Genomic DNA, 23772 nt, shown 5'->3' with positions numbered 1-23772 from the left:
CGTCCCTGCCATGAAGAAATGAACTACAAAGGAACGTCGTCTATAAAGAGACCACAGGACGCAACGCCAATCAGTCGGCCCGTTCAGTTAGTCAGCCCAACAAGTTCAGCTCACGTCAGATCAGCTCGACGACGTCACTCAGTTCCGGCATGTAGTCAAGTGCAGTCTCTTCAACCCATCATCGACGTAACACTCGTCCGACATAATGAATTATTTATTCGCTATGTAATAAATACGCATCGACAGAAATCTCGTGTCTTCTCTGAGCAGCGCCAACTGTATGACATCCGACCAACTTATTGAGTGATTTAATACATATATATACGTACTAGCGCACCCGACAGACGTTGTCCTGCCCGAACGTTGGCTTGCCTGCTATTAGCTTGGAAAAATACTTTTCATTTATAATTAGGTGCCTAGGTACTTGTTTATGGTTGAATTCCAAAACATAAAATAATTAATTTTAAAATATAGAATTCTTTTTGCAAATGTCAAACTCGGCTCTTCTCACCAACAAAGGTGCATTTTATTTATTAACGAAATTTTAAAAAATGTATTAAATGTCCGCTAATGTTATTTTAGTATTACCGAAAATCCAGTAAAAATAAATAAATGGGAAGAAATTGTAAGGAAAGAATCTGATTGGGATCCACAAAAGCGAATGTTGTTTGTGAAATTCAAAAACAAACTTTTTTTAAATACATAAATACAAAATCCTTCCATTTTTTTGTATATGCATTCTAACAGGTTAATATTTTTTTAATTAGATTCGATTGAAATTTTGTATATCTACAAACATACGCAGTGCAAAGATCTACATTTTGCTGAAAACCGCACGTAAGCCGTTTAAGAGTAGTTCAGTGACGTAGGTATATATAAAGATAAGGACGGGCACGTTACGTTAAGGTAATTTCTTCCTAACTACCCAAACCGTTTGATCTGACAAAATCAGTAGTATATGAACATATTGTAAGTAGTAGAATATATATTACATGTTCCAGGTAATTAGAGTTAAAAGTTGGTAGTGCATAAGATAAACATAGCAATAATATCGCATATGAAAAAATGACAAAAAATGTACAATGTTTTATTTTCTCGAATACAAACTATGCCAGTACCGAGAATCTAAGGGGCGGGCTTTCTGGGCGGAGGTACGGGCTTGCCGTTTAGCTTCAAGCCCGTCCTGAGGGCGTCCCCCAACTGCTCGCACCCACTGTCCTCGGCCATCTTCCGTCTCGCACTGACCACCGTCGGGCGCTGGGCCGTGTAGTACGTCGTCTTGTACACGACGGTCTGCGTGTCTTCGTTCGTCTCGATTCTGAGATTGCCACACGTAGTTTTCCATTTCAAATGGTTTTAAAAGAAATGTTCCGATTTTCAAAGACACGCCGAAGCATCAAATTTAAATTTTACAGGACATTTCGATGCATTGTTGTTTCAATTTTTGATGACATGTCGAAATGCAGTGTTTCCAATTTTGGATGGCATGTTAAAACATCAAATTAAAAAAATTAAAGATGTTGAAACATTTTCATTTCAATTTTCAATGAAATGTTAAAATATTGTATTTTCGATGACATGTGAAACATCAAATTAATTTTTTTAGGGACATGTTGAAATATTGTGTTTTCATGTTTTAAAGACACGTTGAAATAATGTGTTTTCAATTTTCAATGACATGTCAAAACATAAAATTGCAATTTTTAAGGACATGTTGAAATGAAAGATCGTCGTTTCAATTTTTAATTATACGTCATAACATCATATTTTCAATGATTTTTTTCATGGCATTTAAGACATTTTTTCACGTTATATCCATGTTGGTCCAATGTAATTTTCAGTTACAGATTCAAATGACATGTGAAAAAAACACAATTTCAATTTTGAATGACATGTTGTGAGATGGCATTTTAAGTTAATTTTGAAACAATGTGTCAATATTCCAACACAATAAACATGTTTTAACATAGTGTGATGCATTTATTACCATTTATAGATTCAATAAATTTCCAATTAAACACACATATAGATGTTATGCATCAATCAATGTCGTTTCATTAAATTCCATTTACGGATTCCACCAATTTCAAATATGTATTATCATTTACATTTTTTTATTCGTGAATCAATTTTGTTTTAGAAAACAATGATGTTTTTAAATATGCATTTATTTCCATTTATGGATTCCATCAATTTCAAATTACGATACGCATTTCAGTGCCCGAATCGTAGACACGTTTTATAAATTATTTTGATTAATAATTTTCGTTTTTTGTAACGATGAAGTTCGAATGATTTCGGTTGATGTAATCACAGCAGAAAGATGGTCGATGTATTATTCCGAGTTTGATCATGTTTTTATACATGCATTTGTTTCCATTTACGGATTCCATAAATTTCAAATTACAATGCGCATTTCAGTGCCCGAATCGTTGACACGTTTTATCAATTATTTTGAGGAATAATTTTCGTTTTTTGTAACGATGAAGTCCAAATGATTTCGGTTGATGTTATCACAGCAGAAATATGTTTGATGGATTATTCCGTGTTTGATCATGTTTTTATTTAAATTTATGGATTTAATCAATTTCCAATTATAATACGCATTTCAGTGCCCGAATCGTTGACACGTTTTATCAATTATTTTGACGAATAATTTTCGTTTTTTGTAACGATGAAGTCCAAATGATTTCGGTTGATGTTATCACAGCAGAAATATGTTTGATGGATTATTCCGTGTTTGATCATGTTTTTATTTAAATTTATGGATTTAATCAATTTCCAATTATAATACGCATTTCAGTGCCCGAATCGTTGACACGTTTTATCAATTATTTTGATGAATAATTTTCGTTTTTTGTAACGATGAAGTCCGAATGATTTCGGTTGATGTAATCACAGCAGAAATATGTTTGATGGATTATTCCGTGTTTGATCATGTTTTTATTTAAATTTATGGATTTAATCAATTTCAAATTATAATACGCATTTCAGTGCCCGAATCGTTGACACGTTTTATCAATTATTTTGATGAATAATTTTCGTTTTTTGTAACGACGAAATCCGGATGTAATCACAGCAGAAATATAATTGATGGTTTTTCAGTGTTTTTTTAAACGAAGCACGTGTTTTGTAATTTCCATTCCCAAAGCAAACAATTAAAGATGTTACATTTTGTACAGAGCGATGGACCATGCATTCCCGAAGTTCGGCCACGACATAGCATAAGAAAAAAAGAAAAGAAAAAAAACATAATAATTAGTACAAAATACATCACCATGCACTAATACGTATAAAATAATGTTAAATAGATGCATCTGATTTTTAAAAACAGTATTTTGAGCATGTCCAAATTTTTGTAGACAAATAACGAATATCATAAAATAGCGTCTGAAGTAATCGCTTAAACTAGCCAACGTTGAGGTCCTGTGGATCAGGAGGTCCGAGATTCGAACCTCGCTCAACCATAACTAGTTTCCCATTTTCAAACACAATTATTTATTTTAGCAATGTTTTGAGTATGTCCAAATGTTTGCAGGCAGATAGATCTGAATTTGTTTCAACAAAGAGGGAAAACATTTTTGAGAAGGGAATATGGAAATCTAGGCAATCACAGGGCTTACGACCTGTCATTGGCTGGTTCAGGTGGCCGCTGTACGCGCCCATTTTCAGGGTAAACTGTTGGATTTTGCACAAAAAATATGTGCTTATGTACTAGTAATTTGTACCGTGTCGCAGTCAGTCGGCAGTCGGCACATTCCGCGTCATGTTTGTAGAGTGCAGTGCCGGGAACCACGTTGAGTTTCACGAGATCACCCGCAAAAGATACATATTATACGAAAAACACGTACGATAATGTCCTGGATGAACATATTAAGTTCTTTCAGAAGAAGTGTACAAGTTTCCTGTCAAAATTCTGCCCTGACCCTGATCAGCCTCTACCTAAACCTACGCACCTATTTTTGTACTATTATTTGTATGCAAATATTTGGACATGCTCAAAATAACAATTATTCGAATTTCGGTAGTGAAATATTAAAAATCAGATGATTATTACTCTACGGCGTTATGTCGTCATCTTGATGGGGTAAAGAGTTTATGCAAAAAAATGTGCGGTTAAATACAAAGTAGTTTGTATTTATTTTATTAAATAAATTATTGACAGTGATAACATTAGGCGAAGTTTGAAGTTTTGTGATTATGAAAACAAAAACCAATTGGTAACATTATCTGCGATTCTAACAAAAAGGAAAACATGAATAAGTCTGATACAAAAGAGATATTACGCATCTTGTACTTTTCACCATCAAGACAACGATTATCGTAAAAATTAATGGGGCAATACTGTTTATTGATTAATTCAATATTAAAATCCATGCTCGGTATTATGTCAACTGTAAAAAATCATAACCAGCACCAAAAAGGTTCAACAAAAAAGAAAACATACAAAAATCAACGATAGAAAAAATGCTGAAATTGCAAACATAATAAAAATTACCATAAAATCTTAAAATTAAAACAAAAACATTCCATTCAATATAAATATACATACATGTTTCAGTTATGAAAGTATTTAACATTTTACATTCAATGGAGTTTGATAGGAATATAAAGGGGAAAAATAATAGGGATATTAATGTATCGTTCAGAGATGTTTAATTGTACAAATTTGTTCAAATTGAAAAATCATTTTAAAATCAAAAGTATCTGCATTTTAAAATCAAAAGTATCTGAATTTTAAAATGATGCACTGGGTAGTGATTCCTTATTCTGTGTAATATGCAGTACAATATTATTTGATGAAAAACTCAGGGGTGTAAAAATATAAAATTCCAAGGTAATAAAATATAAAATTCCAGAGAATGTATAATTGAAATTTGTGGAAACAAAAATGTAAAATTAGGTGTAAAAAAATATTAAATAATAGATTGCGAAACTCTACAGAATGCCATTGCGAAATTTGTGTGAATATTAATGTAAAACTCCGGATAAAAAAATATTAAATTCCAAGGTAGCAAAATGTGAAACTCCAAGGAATGAAATAGTAAAATTTGTGCGAAAATAAATGTAATACTCCCGGGTACAAAATATTTAAATCCAAGGTAGTAAAATGTGAAATTCCAAGTAATGGAATTGTGAAATTTGAGAGAGTATAAATTCGTGATACCAACATTGATATTAAATTCGAGTGTTAAAATTCGGGTTAGCAAACATGTTCCAATTTAATGGAATGTAATTGTGAAGTTCCAGAGTAAATAATATTAAATCCCAAGGTAAAACAATATATTAAATTCCAAGGTAAAAAAATATTAAATCCCAATGTAAAAAAATAATTAATTCAAAGGTAAACGAATATTAATTTACAAGGTAAAAAAAATCAATTTCCAAGGTAATTTTAAAAAATCCAGGGAATGCAAATGTTAAATTTCGAGGGATAGTTCATTCAGTGTTAATAAGACAAGACAGGGGGCGGGGGAATAATACAGTTGCAGTAATGGTGGCGCAACGGACACTCGGGTATTTACATTGTGTCCGCGCCCATTCTGTCAAGTAAACACTTACTCTTTGTTAGAGGTGTTAGGGGCTCTGGAATTTGAAAGAGAAAAGAAAAAAAGATATTTATAATTCGCAGTTATTTGGAAAAAAAAGTTTTTCTCTTTGGGTGTACAACATCAACGGGCAGTTTTAATGTTTCAAATCAGCGCCGGATCCAAGGGGCGCGCTTACCGAAAAGGGACGGGAATATACACGCTTGTAAATTGACACGAGCGTGTAATTCTCACTCCCTCGTGAGTAAGTGCCCGGTTACTGTGCCAATTGAACCTATGCAAGGTCCGGCTCTGAATGTAATCATCACAATTGTATGAAATTTCAAGAAAACAAGTGTAAAACTAAATCTAGCATACAATATTTTGTTAAAACCACATCTTTTGAATACGATTGAAGAAATACGGCCGTTCAAACATAGGCGGAACTGTGACGGAATGAGGAAGTTTGGTGCTACGGGAAATAGGATGTAAAAAATGTTTTCTTATGGTAAAAAATAGATTATTTAATTACGCGGCGAAGTTTCTCAAAAATGTATGAAATAAAATTAAAATGATAAGAGCCATTTTTTGCGTGTTTTCATACGTACGATACCGGCACCCGAGGCGTAGGACTGGTTGCCTTAAGCTAGGGTTTCCTAGGACAGCGGTGCCCGTATTTTAACGGCCGTAGTGAACGGTGATGCAGTGGACAGCCATCGTAAAGGTGATTAGAGAGTGGTTTCCTAGGAAAACGGTGTTAAATGGTGTTGATAACACCGTTTTCCTAGAAAACCATACTCTAGTCACCTTTGCGACGGCTGTCCACTGCATCACCGTTCACTACGGCCGTTAAAATACGGGCACCGCTGTCCTAGGAAACCCTAGCTTTACCTTCATGTAAAATATGTTCGAAATAAGCCCCGAGGGGATAATCAGTGGCGCATTTGGTGCAATGAAGAATAGCCCCTAATAGTCACGTTGGCAGCACTGTTTTTGACAATCTGTCAAAAGTTCGACGGCGATCAGATGTTTATTATTCTGTCAGCGTCTGTTTGAGCGAGTCGAAAAATTGTTGTGTGGCGATTTTTACAATGGATAAAAAAATGGAACGACGAGCGTGCTTCTAATTTTGTGTTGCGAATGAAATTTCATACGCCGAATCATTGAAAATGCTAAATAAAGCCTTTGGAGAGTCGTGTAAGTCGAAAACACGGGTATTCGAATGGTATAAGAGCTTTGAAGACGTTCTTGAATGCTCAGATGATGATGGACCTACTGGACGCCCAGCAACGTCAAGTGCCGAAGAAAAAATCGAATCGGCAAAGGAAATCGTGTTGGAAAATCGATATGTACCAATCCGAGAGCTTGCTGTGTTATTGAGCGTCTCACATGGATCGGCAGATCATATTTTGACATGTGTTTTGGGCATGAATCGCGTCACTGTCCGCCTCGCCCCGAAAACACCGAATTTTGGCCAAAAGCAGTGTCGAATTACTGTGGCTAAAGAGATGATTGACTGGCGGCTCCTGTCCGAAAACATGGGCAGTGCGTTTCTTTACATTTTGTCAATTGTATATCAAGTTCAATAATATTATAACAATATGACAGGTCTGACGTGATAAACGGGCAATAGTATGACAGGTGACAGCCCGCGCATCGGAACCAGGAACGCTAAATTCGCCTTACGTTATGGGATACTAAATCAACGAAATCCGTACTAATATCATGTCATTACGCATGTTCAAAGTGACATTGCAAACGAACTTCAAATCTGCGCATGCGTTGGCAATGCCCGGAGTATGTATATTATCTTCTCCCTCTAACGCACGATCCACCGGTATAAAGCGTTGTCTATCTCGCTCAAATGACGATCTTAGGAGAAATCACATATTTCATACAGATTTAGGGTAAAGAATTGTGCAAAACAGAACATGCACAGGGACGATTGCGCATGCGTAGACAAGATGAGAAAATCGTCCGCTAGAGTCGATTTCGCTAGATCTTTTGGCGCTAGTATAGAATATTACGATGTTTACGAGCATAACATTGCAACGAATCCCCGTTTCTTTGTACCTATAAAATATTTTTACTATCAATGAAATTACTAATTTATTTCCACATGTTTTTACTTGGCAGTGCACTGCACTTATGCACATACTAAGGAACCGCCTCTGGATTGACCCCACATTCATCAAACGCATAATAACTGGTGACGAGGCGTGGGTTTACGAGTTTGGTGTGCCGACCGAACAACAACTGACTTTTTTCTTTTCCCAAGACTAAAATTGCCATTGAGAGGAACGAACGCGCTTTGAGGCGATCGATGCCATAAAAGAGAACACGCGGCGAGAGCTTGTGGAGGTCATCACCATCAAGCCGTAAAGTTGGCAGGGCCGAACGCCGTTCTGGCCCGCAACGCGTTACCCGACGCAACGTCAGCTCGGACAAGTAATCAAACGTCGTGCAGCGAGAGAAGATGCACATTTCATCTTAGCATTTGTATTTGTACTATTGTAAATTCCTTCTGTACAAAATTGTAAGGATGAAACTCGTGTGTATCTACTCAGTAAATAACTTCAATTGGAATCCATCTTTTTGTTATTTTTTTGCACCACAACAGGCCAGGAGGCCCAATTACAGTGGTGAATTACATCGTAGAACACCCAGGCTTCAGAAAAATCACATTTTAATTTTTGTGTTCTCACCGGGAATCGAACCTGGAACCTTCCGTGCGTGAGTCAAGCGTCTTGACCACTACGCCGCGGAGGCCGCCAATCAAAATTTTCAATCAAAATCAAACTCAAATCAATTAACGCGCACCCCTTTATACAAGCCATACCTTTGCAGGCCTATGAAAAGCACATGGACAATTGGATTAAGCGTTGGCATCAATGCATTGTCGCAAATGGCAAGTATTTTGAAGGAGATAGTAAAGAAATCAATTAAAAATTTTGAGGGTATTTGACAAATCCCCGTATTTGCTTAGATCAAGTTGGGCCAGACATGTTCAGCGAACGCCCGATTCGCGCGTCCCTAAAAGATTAATGAACGGACACCCGGGTGGGAGGGGATCAGTGGGAAGACCCAGGCTGAGTGAGAAAGGATGCAGCGCAAATTCTCCAGGTGGTAAATTGGAAGACGGCGGCTGAGGACGGACAGAGTTGGAGGCGAAAGTTGCAGGAGGCCAAAGCTATTATCATTTCAAAACGATTCTCCATCTCCGCTGCGGTATCGTGCAAAAGATGTGATTTTATCAAAAGAGCAAATATCAAATAATAATTTTAATTTACAAGAAAAATAATAAATACAACACATAGACACACTCCAGATACATATATGCGATGCATACACGACAACATTCAAACAAAAGGCGACAACTTTGTCATGATGGTTGTCGGACTTACACAGCAAATTGTTTTGTCGCCGTGGAGAGTCAGGTAAGTTCACTGCAGCTTCGGTAGTCAAGGGTTAATTTTGTCGAAATTACTTTAAAATGTTAAGAGTGTAATTTTTAAGTTATTAAATTTGACTTAGGTTTGTTTATTGTTGATGCAAAGCATTAGTTAAAAAAAAAAAAAGAGTTTTTTAAATTTTTTAAATCAATAAGTGTGCGGGAATTTAGTTAAATTCACAGTACAATGTGTTGAAATTCGGTTAAATTCATAGCAAATTGCATTGTGATTCGGTTAAATTCATAGCACATTGGGTCGTGGCTCCGTAAAATTCACGGGAAATTGCATTGTGATTCATTCACAGCATTTTGTGTTTGCAATTCAGTTAAATATACAACGAATAGTAATGTAATTTGGTTCAATTAACAGCAAATTGCGTTGCAAATCAGTTAAAATCATAGCAAATCGTATTGAGATTTAGTTAAATTCACAGCAAATTGTGTTATAATTCAGAAAAAATTACAGTATATTGTTTTGCGATTCATTAACAGCATTTTGTGTTTGTAATTCAGTTGAATATATAACAAATAGTAATGTGATTTAGTTTAATTAACAGCAAATTGCGTTGCAATTCAGTTAAAACCATAGCGAATTGTATTGAGATGTGGTTAAATTCATGGCAAATTGTAATTTGATTCAGAAAAATTTACAGCAAATTGTGTTACGATTCAGTTAAATTCACAGTACATTGTTTTGCGATTCATTCACAGCAAATAGTGTTGTAATTCAGTGGAAAATAAAGATTAAATAAATGATTTCATTTCAACAATACAAAGTTATGTTTCATCCGTGTTAAGTTGTGTTTTGAAGCAAAAGTGCGTTATGTATTTGTTGTGACATTTAGTTTTACAAATTATTTGTTACGAAGACAAATCCGAGCAGCAATCCGGAAGAAAGAAAATAAACATGATTAGTTAAACGGTTCACATCATTTTCAATGCGGGTAAAATTCTTACAATTAAAAGTTTAATTAATAATTAATCGAAGAAAACATATAACCATATTCGAATCAAGAAAAAATAATTCTGTGGTTCACACCGGATTAAAAAAACCGAATAAGAAGCCAGACTATGAAATAGCATCATCATCGTCATTCTTGATCCATCATTATTTCTAGCGGGGATGCTGGCTTACTCCCTCAAATTTTGTTGTAAATTTTTTCTTGGGAGACATTTCTACGAGCTGATTTCTGGAAGTATATATAATCCAAATATACTGAAAGAGATCAGTTCGTATGTTCCCAATAATTATACTAGAGCGAGATCTCACGCACTGTTTTACACACCCAGAAGCGCGCACACTAATGCAAGTCGGAATTCACCCATTAATAGGACGATTCGCTTGCTGAATACGGCTCCTTTTTGTTTTTTTTTTGCCCCACAACAGGCCAGGAGGCGCAATTACAGTGGTGTGAATTACATCACAAAACACCCAGGCTTGAGAAAAATCACATTTAATTTTTCTGTTCTCACCGGGAATCGAACCCGGAACCTTTCGTGCGTGAGTCAAGCGTATTGACCACTACACCACGGAGGCTCCTGCGGATAATATGGATCTATTTTTCTGTACATATCGGCAGTGTAGCAGCTACCTGCTTTCTATAGATCAATTTCTATTTATATTTATTGCAACAGAGAGAGAAAAAAATTTCGACACGGGTATATGGGAGTCTAGGCATTTACATGGCTTATGACCTGCCATTGGATGGTTTAAGTGGCCACTGTTTCAGCTCTTTTATTTCAAAAAAGTCAACAGACGGAAGGGTTGAGGAAATGTGGATGTTCAAACATAGGCAGAATGGTAAATGTTACACAGTGAGTAAATTTATGATCGGGTTGTGGTCCTGTGGCTAGTGTCTCGGACTCGCGGACCAAAGGTCTGCGGTTCGAATTCCACTGTACCCCAACTTGATTCCATTTTCAAATAGTGAGTTATTTGCAACTTGTTGAAAATGGCCTTTAAAATTAAATATTTGGGTAAATCATAAAAACGCAAATATTTCTTTTAAAAAAAAAAAAAAAAGTGGCCACTTAAACCAGCCAATGACAGGTCATAAGCCCTGTAAATGCCTAGACTTCCATATTTCCTTGTTGAAAATGTTTTCCCTCCCTGTTGCAGCAAATTTAAATATGAACAACTAGGGAGAAAATCCAGCCAGTCTGCAAGCATTTGGACATACTCAAAACATTGTTGGATTGATTTCTAGCTTATTTGTACAGTCTGCATTACGTGGTGGGTTGAACAGCCCGTAAAAGAAGAAAAAATATGTTTTGTTAAAAATTAAAAATAAATCAAAATTTTAATTTTTTATTGTTTCAAAAATGGTTATATATTTTTCAAAATAAATATGATAGAATGTTAAGATAAACGAAATTAGTAATAAAAGAGATCTTACCGTGTCGTGAATCCCTCATAGTTCTGGCCGGGGGACGCGAGCCTAGCGTCGTCGCCCCCGCTCGTGTTGATCGTCCGCGAGAACGTCGACAGGTTCGTCGACATCGGCGGCGGCGGGTTCGGCGGCGGCGGCGACGGGTACTTCGTCTTCTCGATCGCCTGCTGCGGCGAAGAGAACGTCGACAGCTTCTGCTGGCCGAACGAGCTGAACGACGACGTGTTGTTCTGGCCGAACGACGCGTTGTTTTGGCCGAACGACGAATTGGTCTGGTTGAAGGACGGATTGGTCTGGTTGAAAGGCGGATTGGTCTGGTTGAACGACGACAGATTGGTCTGGTTGAACGACGACAGATTGGTCTGGTTGATGGACGTGTTTGTCTGGTTCGAGGAGTTGAGCGTCCTGTTGTTCTGGAAGGGGCTGGTGGACTGGTTCATGGTCTGGTTTCCGCTGGAGTGTAGCGTTACCTCGTTGTCGGTCTCGTCCCCGGAAGTGTCGCCTCCCTTGAGCTTGTACTTGGCCTGGCGGATGGCCATCAGGCGGCCCCTAGCCTCGTCCAGCTCGCGCTCGATGCGCAGAACCTCCGACCTGGCCGAAAAAAACAAACAAATTAGAAAGTCAATTAAGGCGAAAATATTGTTATAGTATAAAAAGATTAAGTTAGCTCGAGAAAAATGTGTAGTTACATGAGTTTTGCGTGAGATTATTAGAAAATTTTTTGAAGGTAGCATGAGAATGATATATAATTATGGTAAGCACGAAAACAATAAAGATGTGAAGTTAGCACAGGAACTAATATAGAAAGATTGATAGTTAGCACAAGAAGTATAGCGAAAGATTTATAGTTAGCACAAGAACTATACGGAAGATTTATAGTTAGCACAAGAACTTTAGAGAAAGACGTGTAATTAGCACAAGAACAATAGATTAAGTTTATAGTTAGCACAAGAACTGTAGAAAAAGATTTATAGTTAGCACGAGAACAATAGAGAAAGATGTGTAATTAGCACAAGGACAATATAGAAAGATTGATAGTTAGCACAAGAAGTATAGCGAAAGATTTACAGTTAGCACACGAACTATACGGAAAGATTTATAGTTAGCACAAGAACCTTAGAGAAAGACGTGTAATTAGCACAAGAACAATAGATTAAGATTGATAGTTAGCATAAGAACTGTAGAAAAAGATTTATAGTTAGCACGAGAACAATAGAGAAAGATGTGTAATTAGCACAAGGACAATATAGAAAGATTGATAGTTAGCACAAGAAGTATAGCGAAAGATTTATAGTTAGCAAAAGAACTATACGGAAAGATTTATAGTTAGCACAAGAACTATATAGAAAGACGTGTAATTAGCACAAGAACAATAGATTAAGATTGATAGTTAGCACAAGAACTGTGGAAAAAGATTTATAGTTAGCATAAGAACAATAGAGAAAGATGTGTAATTAGCACAAGGACAATAGATATAGATTGATAGTTAGCACAAGAACTATAGAAAGAGATGTGCTAAGCACAAGAACAATAGACAAAAAAACATAACCTTACAACAAAACTCATGCTGCACAATTTTCATCGACATGAATGACATATCCCTCGCAATAGTTGACATGAGAACAACAGAGAAGTATTTATAGTTAGCACAAGAACAATAAAGAGTCATATTCCCATTACTAGGCAAGTGAATTTAATGTTTCCGGGAGGCATCTACAGTATAGTAAATAAAATAACTATGGAAGAGCTGTTTGACATACCTGGCGTCGATCTCCTGAGCGATGCCACCCACCATCTTGGTGTTGAGCACGAGGTGGCGCTCCTCTTCGTGCGAGATGGCCCTCTGCGCGGCGCGGACCAGGTTGTCCGTGGAGCGAATGACCGCGTTTCCGGCGGCCTGCAGGCGACGGGTGCTCTCCGAGTTGGGGTCCGCCTTGACCTGCGAACGACAATATGTTTTGTAGAAACCCAAAATCTAGAAGGTCGACCGAAGAAGCAACTTAGCTAGATGAGTAGACTTTCACAGTTCTGACTTTTCGGCGACCGTTGCAAGAGCCATCTTCAGGGTAAACTACATTTTGCGTAGAAAAAATAATGTGTTTATGTACTAGTAATTTGCACCGTGTCGCAGTCGGACGTAGGTATGTAGGACTTATCCGGAAACAAATGACCACTGTCATTTGACCAACGCCTTAAGAATAGTGCAGAAATTGAATCATACATTTAAAATTGATACAAAATTGCTGACAGCCAGGGAAATAGTGCACCATCTCAAGTCCCCACTAGAAAGTAAAGTGAACAAGTAGTAAGACACTTAGTTCCGATGGTTAGTCAGTTACTCGAGTACAACGTTCACTCCGTTCATTCAACATGATATAAATCACACATCAATGGATAACATCGTTTTATTCTGCCGAACTCCAACTGGGGTAGGAGCTCCCATGCATCAACAAGCATAAAATCTTACACAGTCATATTCAGTATATTTTTTGTCATGTGTATCGAAATCGACTGTCGGAATAGGGGTGTGGTGGTCAGCGCTTTTGTCTACCATGCAAAAGGTCTTGGGTTTGATTCCCGATACGATTTACATGAAATATTTATTTAAAAGGGTGTTTTTACACTCTGATATTTCATACCAAAAATTAATTTTTTTAAATGGTGCCATAACTATTTATTGAGGCCGACCATTCCACGCATTCACAGATCTGCTATTGAAAAAATATTTAGCTGGATTGAAGTTGAACTTCGACATAGCTAATTTCATCAAATGTCCTCTCAGTTGCGTACTCCGGCTACTATGTGAAAGTTTAACCAAGTTCGCACTGCAGCAGACCTATGGATCATTTTACACATTTCAATAGTTTTTCCGAAGCCTTTCCTTATATAGAGTCTACACAAAGCTACGCTCTCTCCAGCACGTCAAAGTCTTTTCTGAAATAAGGAGTCCACGGTTGGAAAGCGCGAGCTAATGTGTTCCTACCTTGCAGGCGACGAGCAGCTGCGCCGTGGAGCTGGCCACCTGCTTGGCGCTGGAGACCAGGCGCTCCTCGGAGCCGAGCCCCTGCACGAGGGCGTTGGCGCTCTCGGCCAGCGAGTGCGCGGCGGCGGCGGCGAGGCGCGCGGCCGACACGAGGCCCTCGGACCACTGCCCGTCGTCTGATGAGTACAGCGGACGTCGCGCCACCTTACCCTGTACAAAAACAATTTTGTTGATAAGGTTGGTTGATAGATTAGGGGTATTTTGATCTTTCGATGTCCGACACGCGAGGATGATAAGGGCTTTCGTACCTGGTCGATGAGTTCTCTCTGAGCAGCGCTGGCCGCCCGTACCAGAGCCGAGGTGGCGGCGATGATGGACTTGGCCGCCTCCAGGATCATCTCGTCAAAGTTGAGGGTCTCGTCCGCCTCCTACAAGGAAAAAACAATTAGTAGAATGTGTGTGATTGTAGAATGAGGTTTTTTGCTAATCGTCAGGGTTGACATTATTAATATTTATGTATGTAAAATTATGTACCATACAAGATTCTTTTCAGACACTGAAGAGGATCAAAACAAGACCAAGAGATCGCTGTTGACTGACAAAACCGACATTGCTTTAGACCACTGTTTCTTTCGCTCAAGACGTTTTCTCCAAAGCGATCTTCCAGACAAAAAGGCTCTTTTCCAGTATCTTTTGATGTCACAATGGAATGACGCCCACAAAGATATGATGGTGATTTTTTGTTGTCGTCCATTGATGATCGGTCCGTCCACCGTACGAATATGTCTGATTCCCGGGTGTTTATAAAAATACAACCAAGAATATCAAACATATCTTACGGTAGACAGACTTCTGTTCTTTCCAGGTGATGATATGTCTTCTCGTCCAAGTTGATGAAGATTCTGGAGATAAAAACTGGTAGATGGCGATGGTTTTCATTAAAAACAAACATCTGAATATGAGCAGGAGGTAAGATGGCCAACAATTCGTCCATCTTTTAAAAGATCCAAAGATTTGTGTTACAGGAAACTAGTTGTTCTCCTGAGATGATGAGGTCCAACTGTTCCTCTTATCTCTTGGGTAGTCTTCCAGCAACAAGTCTGTCACTGCTCATACTGTCCACACGGTCCTTCCAGTATCTTCGTCGGGATCTGCTCCACCCATATGCAGTATTGGCGTTTTTCCAGTAATGGACCGTGAAGCCTTCATTTCAGCAGTTCTGAGCAGACTTTGGTTCATACAGTGTCAGCCTGCTCTTCCACAGCATACGTCATGATGGGTCTCACATGTCTTGTATATTCTAACACAAGAGACTAATATGCAAAAATACTAAATAAACTTGAATTAGTGTCTCGTCTGCCACGAACAGTTCACTATCATCGAGGATGTGGTGAAAGAAAAAAATTGTTACCTTGACGCTCTTTCTTGGACGCAATGCGGCGAGTTTGTTGGCAGCCGCGTCGATGGAAGCCGCAGCTCCGAGGAGTTCATTTTCGGCGATGACGGTCGGGTCATCGGGGTCCACCCAATCCGTGCCTGATGACAAATTATGGGATTAATCTTTTGATGAAGGGCGTCAGAGTAAGGAAATTTTAATCTAATTGCTAAAGCTACTTACTCATACACTTGGTATAAAGTTACGCCTAGCCATAGTGCTAGAATGGGGATGAGGATACTATCCTCATTCTACCACTATTCTGTGATTATGCCTAGGCGTAACTTTATAACAGGTTTGTAAGTAAGATTTATAAGATTACTAAAATGGACATAGGCTATTGTGGTACAAGTAAATTCAGTTTTTGCTACCATTCGTGTTTGCAATATGGTCATGAGGATGAGTGACAATATGCAACAAAGGCCCTACATAGAATTTGCCAAACACACAGTGAAAGTAGTAGACTTAAATTGAATTAAAATCGCGATACATGAAATTAAAAAATTAAAAGAGTAACTCATTTATTGACAGAAAAAACATTGCTTTTTGTATGAATGAAACCGATAAGAAGACCCGAGGTCTTTAAAACGGTTTCGGGTATGTGGGCTTTTTACCCGCAACTTGAACTGATTGGGTTCGCTCCGAAAGATACGATTGAATCCATGCCTTAGTGAGCCCAGAAATTCCAAAAGTGACTTCTAATCTTTCAATAAGAAAACTATGGTTATGGCATGTGTTAGCAATGCCCGGAGTATGTATATTTGTCTTTTCCCTCTTACGCACGATTCACCGATATAAAGTGTAGTTTATCTCGCTCAAATCGAGGTTTTAGCAGATATGGTATTTTTCATACAAACTCGGGGTAAAAGATTGTGCAAAACAGAAAAAGTAAAGTGACGATTGCGCATGCGTAGGCAAGATGAGAAGAGTCAATCTCGCTATTATTGAGTATAATTTTGCAATAAATTTCGTTATTTTTTATACACGGTGTTTCAGGGCCAGACCACGAAACTTCAGAGGAACGTTCCTCATGATAAAACTAAAAAAAAATCTTAACAAAATTTTTAAAATAAAATCTTTTTAAAATATTTTTTTTATAATTTGAAAAAAAGAGTAAATCTTTCATTTTTCGGACATGCATCCCTTCTACAAACCCCTAGCCCTAGATGATATAAAAAACACATTTGTCCAACGACGCAATACGCACCAGACTCGGACATAGAAAGCGACTTTGTGGTAGACCCAGAAATTAAGGATTTACTCCATTTTTAAAATTATTTAAAAAAATGATTTTGGAAAAAAATTATTAGGATTTTTTTCAGAGTTTACCATAAGTATGTTCCTCTGAAGTTTCGCGGTCTGGCTCTTAAACACCGTGTATAACATATTTTTACTATCAATTACTGATTTATTTACACACATTTTTACTTGGCAGTGCACTGCACTAAGGAGCCACATCTAGTTACTGTACATAATTATTTCGATGTAATATTAAAATAACTAAAAAAAATGTAGGCTGTGTCCGCTCACCCTTGAGCGCCTCGGCGGCGGCCACGATGTCGGCGGCCGCCTGCGCCACGGCGCGCCCGAGCTCGGGGAAGGCGGCGCGCGCCGCGCCCCCCGCGCCGCCGCCCGCGCCCTGCACCGCGCGCAGCACGCCCTGCAGCAGCGCGCGGTAGGAGCTGGCCGCCGCGTGGCCCGCCTCCAGCGTGCGCGTGCGCAGCTCCGTCGTCTCCGCGCACTTGTACGCCGCGCCCTGCCAGAGGAGAGAAAAATAAATAAATATTTGTATTTTTTTAAAGCCGATCAACAGGTTTATGAAAGCCCTAACAGATTGGCATTATTGACTGTATATTATATAATAACACTTAATCTAAACAATTTTAAATTTACAAAGGGATTGTAATTATGGCATAATCTAGGCGGACATGGCAAGTGTGTCATCGCGAATCAGGAGTGACAACACCGCTTGCTTCTTGAATGCTTGCCTTTGCTGTAGGAACACATCGACAGTACCATTTAGTGAGATTTCGTTCACTGTTCTGAGGATCCTCGGCAGAGGGGAAAAGAATCCGATGTTAGTTTTATGATTTCCCACAGCAAAGACAGGATTGGTACGCAAGTTACGGCGAGGTACATTAAGGTTTATCTGAGCGAGGATATCATGGGCATCCATACTGTTAGATATTAAACCAGCCAAAACCCTTCTGAATATAACCACTTACAGACTTTTTTTAGTCTACCGGTTTCGAAACGTACCCGTCTCTTCGTCAGGACACTCACTACAGCAACATACAAATACTAAAATACACCTCCACCTTCATTAAGGTGGACGTAAATGAAATAAAATGGAGATTTTTCACATTAAAAAAGCCTTAAAAAATTATATTCCCTTAATAAATAATCAAATAAGTTTTCATTACAGCCCGCTTTTTGAATGAAAAATTAACCAATCGGGTAACCTCACCTGTACCCCCCCTCCCTACAAACACCTCCTTACCAATTCTTCAAAACAGGATTAAATATTTTTTAATTAAGCTCAGTGCATGACTAGACGCGGTGGCGTTCGCATCTCCATAAATCTGCATGTGATTTATGTATTTTTGGAAATACTATATGTGTATACTACGGTGATGTTGAAGGTGGAGGTGTATTTTAGTATTCGCATGTTGGTGTAGTGAGTGTCCTGACGAAGAGACGGGTACGTCTCGAAACCGGTAGACTAAAAAGTCGGTAATATACGAATATTTACTAACATTAGTTTTAAGTTTTTTATTTTGAATTGATTCATGAGATGACGCTCGAATAAATATTTTTTGTATTAACTTGTGATGATGCTTCCGTGGATGACGTTCTTGGTCAACCATGAGGATGACACTTGCGTATGAATACTTTAGAATTGAAACAGGGTCCTTACCTTGCATATGGCGAGCATGTCGCCGATGGCCCGGCGGCCGATGTTGGCGGCCGCGATGACGTCGTCCTGCTTGGCCGAGTTTCCGGCAGCGACGGCCTTGGCCGTGGCGACGGTGATGGCCTTGGTGCAGCGCACCAGCTCTTCGGGCGTGGCGGTCAGCTTCGGCGCTCCGGGGGCCAGCAGCAACTGTGGAGATTTCAAAACCATATGGTGCTCGGAGGAACGCGCACCGGCAGTGTTCCTTCTCCAACATTCCAGGAAAGGAATGCATAGAGCGCGGCATCAGGAAACGAGGCAGGAAGAGGTTCCAGGAAAGAAGAGGAATGAAATATGGGAAGTTAGGGTTCTAAGGATATATAGTAATGTTCAAGGCTAAAGGTGACCAAAGAATTTATTAATGTGGGTGAAATTTGACTGAGTATTTCATCTTCACCATCATCATCATTCCCCTTGCCACCTGAAGAGGTGCACAGGGCACTGCATTGGTAAACCAACTGCAGCGTATATCGATCATCTGTTCATCTGGATCAACTAACTTTAAAATGAAAAAAAAAAATTCCGGTAGAAAAATAAATGTTGGCGATCTTATAATTTACCCAAATAATTCAATTTTGGTGGCCATTTTCAACGAGTTCTAGATAACTCACTATTAGAAAATGCAAATCAAGTTGAGGGAGAGTGGGGTTTGAACCTCGGACCTCGGACCTCTGATCCATGAGTCTCGATTTCATGTCCAGGCTTCCAAGAATCGAACCCAGGACCTCAAGAATAGTAGTCAAATGCGTAAGCCACTACACAACGAGGCGGACTTGTCTCCATTCAATTTACATATTCAGGATTTTTACCTGACCAGTGAGACCAGCCAGAGTGGCCAGGGTTCGGGTTCTATTTCAAACACAGAACTGTATTCTTCATCCGCCTGGACAGAGTATTTCACCTGCTGATAATGGCCCAGAATAGATAGTTAATTTGTGATTTTTTTTACCCTTATTTCTTGCGCTATAGCTTCGATGGTCGCCTCCAGAGCTCGTGTTCCTCTGGTGTGTTCATCTTCCACCGCCTTCACGGTCTTCAGGAGAGACGTCACATTGGTCACCATGACCTAGAGAAAAAGCATGGAGGTTAGGTCACAGATTTCCTGTCCGTCGTGATACAGATAGGTCGGTTTGGCTGCGCGCGAGGTCAGAATGATAAATTGACACCGGTTGGAAAAAATCGTAAGCGGTTGTAACATTTTGAGAAACAGTCGAGAGCGGTTGTAACATTCGGAGAAATAGTCGTGAGCGGTTGGAAACCTCGAGGAAATTGTCAGATGCGGTTGTAACAGTTGGGGAGATGGTTGTAAGCGGTTGAAACATTTTAGAAAATAGTCAGAAGCGGACACAGAGAAAACACGATGTAACACAGTCTTAAATTGTTTTTTGTAGATTTTGCTTTTGCTGAGGAAAAATAGCTGTAAGCGGTTGTAACACTAAAAAAAACCACAGTCAGCTTCAATTTAGATATCATTGCCTCTAAAAAATGGTTTCAAATGGCCCTTACAAAATCTCGAACCGTTGTAACAACACGAAAAGTTGAGTCATTTTGAATCAGTCTCTAGGTATGTACCGTCATGCAATACCTAAAACTGTGGGTGTCAATTTAACATTTCATGATCCGCCCCATGGTTAATATTACACAGCGCTCTCCGCAAAAGCCCAAGTCCACAGTACGTAAAAACAGCGTTCGAGAAAGCCACCAAGCTTAGCCGTTAGATAGAGCTGCACCTTCGCGGCGATCGTGTGATTGCGACCGGCCGGTGAGGAAAAATAAAGATATTTGAAAATGAAACTGTGTTTCGCGGATTCAGAAATCTTGTTTTTAAAATAATGTTTAAGCATTTATTACGAAGGTTGGTGTGATATAATTTTAATTTACCTCCTGAACCCTAATCGAAATGTAACAATTTCACCATGGGTGACAACACATTTTCTCGGCAATAAGATACTATTTTTTTCTGCGTTTGGATGTGATCGCTTATAAGATTTTTTGGAGATCGTAATTGTAACTTTTGGATGCTTTCACTGAGCAACTACTTATGGGTTTTACAAATTCATTGTGTCGTCGCACGCGACTACTCAAGTTCAAGCGATCCGTTCAACCCATCATCCCGTCAAACCCTAACAGTGAGAAAAATTCAAACAAGAATTTGGACGACCCCACTATAAGGTGAGCGTTTGTCGTCATTTTGTATTGGAGTTCAGAGCATTGTTAGTAATGCGATTTGCAACCAAAACATTTTAAACCCGCAACCGGCGACCCGTCGATCGTGTACCAATCAATCTTCCGGTAGATGTGATGTTGATTTGGACTATTGATATTACATAACAAATGAAATACTAGACCGAATTGGTGAAGCTCGGCACGTGGAAAAATCAATATCAAAGACATGCCAATTGGATTGGGCGTATTTTACGGCTCGAAACTCTTCTGAATATTATTTCGTAATGAACCATAGAGGACGACCTCTTGAAAGTAGCTAGTAAAGGAGATATAAACTAGACATCATATAGCCAGTTAAAGGATCAAATATATTGGACATGGCTTGAAATTTTCACTTGTTCAAATCATTCGGTCCAGGAAAACTTTAAAACATAAAAAATGACATGTTTCATGCAAATTTGTGCCAAAAATGCCTTATCCCAAGTGAAAATGCAAAAAAGCAATTTAAAATGAGTTTGAAAATATGTCGGACACATGATATTATTATCCAAAACTGCGCAAGCTCCTTGAACCCATGTATGACATGACGCCTATCCGAAAGAGACTCGAGGCTTTCGAGATGTGGTCCTATAGAAAAACATGGAGATCACATAACAAATGCCGAAGTTCTTAGCAGAATCCTAGCCTTAGGAAGAAGGCACCAGCTTAAGACCATCTCCGAAAGACGAACTGGGTAGATTTTATTGAAGTTTTCAAACAAACAAACCATCACGCCGTTTCCCCATAAGGGTTGGCAGAAAGAATAGAACGCCATATCACTCTGTCTTTGCATACAGATCTCGTTACTTCTACGTTCATATATTTTATCATGCACGCCTGCCGATTAATCCGACTTTTGACGTTTCCATCGTCAATTGCTTTATGGATTCGATTATGCCGTGTCTTCCTCATTTTCTGTGTCCATCAACATTCGCATCGTAAATCTTTTTAGCCGTTCTTTCGCTGTCCATTCGCTCTACACGTCTGAACCAACACAGAGCTCCATGATTGACTTTGTCAATAGTCGTCGTCTCAGCTCAGCTCAATGTTTGTGCAGCTACCGTACAAAGTTTGACCACACAGAGATCCCTCGTCCGACACCATTTGGCTTGCTTTCATCCTCGTTTTACCAATTATTCAATGTATATCGTCCCCTATTCTACTTCTACCAAGGAACAAACTTCGTCTCGAGGGAAATGGTTTGGCTGAAGTAACTCTCAACTCTATACTCAGGGGCACTCAATATTAAAACTGCTTATTAATTTACTTTAATTTTTTCAAAGACGCCTTTTCAGCAAAGGTTGCTTGCATATAATCAATGAGAATCAAATATATAAAATCTGCAATGTTGGCAACAGGCTGGTTTCCTCCTTAGGGATTATAAGAATCTAAATTTGTCACAATAGAGGAGAATCATTTTTAGGGGATATAAAAGTCTAGGCACTTCCAGGGCTTATGACCTGTCATTAGCCGGTTTAAGTGGCCACATTACACACTGTGTGACATTCAACATTCTGCCCATGTTTTTAACATCCACATTTCCTAAACTCTTCCATCTGTCGACTTTTGCAAAGTAAAAGAGCTGAAAGCTTTTTATCACGCGGGTGAGATTCCACCGGCTGAACCAATCCAGCTACTAGGCAACGCCTGAAAACAATTTTCCTATTTTTATACTTCTTATACCAGTTAGTTTAATCGACAATGCTTTGAGTATAAACATAGGCAGAACGGTGAGTGTTACGCAGTGTGTAAGTGGCCACTTAAACCAGCCAATGACAGGTCACAAGTTCTGTAAATGCCTAGACCTCCATATTCCCTTTTCAAATTGTTTTCCCTCTCCGTGGCAACCAATTTAGATATAAAATCTGATTTTCTCATACTTGTTTAGACTGTCAATTATATACTTTTTTAATTCACGAGACGAATTTGCAAAATTCATAAATATGTTAGAAATATAACAAGCAAAAAAATATTTTTAAATTTGTAATTTTGAATTCCCGCAAAAACGGCCAATTCATTGGCCACGCCCCTAATACGTCACGATTCATGTTTATTTGTTCCCGACCATTCAATTTTTTTAGAACATTGTCACGAATCTTGACGTCACAATTATCACGGCCAAAAATGTCGCGGTTTTTTAGTGACGTATTTAAAAAAAAAAAAATATTATTTACATTTCATTGATGAACCCTTACGGGTTACATACATTTAACAAAATATTTTCACTTTTAAAATTCACATTCTACTGTTAATAATAATATTTTTAACATCTTTTGTAAAGGTTGTCTGAGTCTTTTGTTTAGTTTTGTCTGGTAGTTTATTGTATAATTTCAGTCCATGGTTTATAAGTCTCGATTGTCCTTTTCTCGTTTAAAAAGATTGTATATGATATTTTTCTGATATTCTCGTATTGTCTTCATGTTTACTACAGTTTTTTTCAAGTTTTAATTCTTCGTCTACAATTACATCAGTGGCTAATTTATGAATAAATTTCAAAGATTCTAGTTCAAAGAGTTTAGTTACATTTAATTGTTTAGTTTGTTCAAAAAGTTCTTTAGTTGCTGTTAGATAGGGAAGGTCATATACTACTACTACTACTTCCATCACGCCATTTCCCCGTAGGGGTAGGCAGAGATAATGGACCGCCACACACGTCTATCCTGGCATACAATCCTAGCCTCTTCCACATTCATACATCTTGTCATACATGCCCTTCGGTTCTGTCTGCTTTTGACATGACCAGACTTAAGATTCTGGTTTATTTGATCATGCCACGTCTTCCTCGTCTAACGTTGCCGTTAATTTTTGCCATATATACTTGTTTTAT

General features: G+C 38.6%; 1 protein-coding gene across 7 annotated transcripts in view; it reads right to left on the bottom strand.

Moving 5' to 3' along the window:
- LOC148277889 (talin-2-like) overlaps positions 1–23772 on the bottom strand; it is a 114613-nt gene that overhangs the window by 9676 nt on the left and 81165 nt on the right. For 4 of the 7 annotated variants that reach the window (XM_088232239.1, XM_088232241.1, XM_088232235.1 and 1 more), the window contains 9 exons: positions 19690–19806; positions 18705–18890; positions 17318–17543; positions 15764–15888; positions 14661–14780; positions 14353–14562; positions 13130–13308; positions 11376–11960; positions 5563–5586 (listed from right to left, as the gene is read on the bottom strand). In XM_088232239.1, coding sequence (XP_088088365.1) covers positions 5563–5586; positions 11376–11960; positions 13130–13308; positions 14353–14562; positions 14661–14780; positions 15764–15888; positions 17318–17543; positions 18705–18890; positions 19690–19806 — 1772 coding nt within the window. Of the gene's footprint in view, positions 1–1118; positions 1319–5562; positions 5587–11375; positions 11961–13129; positions 13309–14352; positions 14563–14660; positions 14781–15763; positions 15889–17317; positions 17544–18704; positions 18891–19689; positions 19807–23772 lie in introns of all 7 variants that reach the window. The other 3 variants (XM_088232240.1, XM_088232236.1, XM_088232238.1) reach the window with 2 other exon arrangements.

The sequence above is a fragment of the Micrasema longulum genome, unplaced genomic scaffold, assembly GCF_059751315.1.
Source record: "Micrasema longulum isolate JH-2025_06_02 unplaced genomic scaffold, ASM5975131v1 h1tg000958l, whole genome shotgun sequence".
In the NCBI taxonomy this organism is placed as follows: Eukaryota; Metazoa; Arthropoda; class Insecta; order Trichoptera; family Brachycentridae; genus Micrasema; species Micrasema longulum.
Note: the sequence above shows the minus strand (reverse complement) of the source record. Positions and strands in the feature narration are given on the sequence as shown.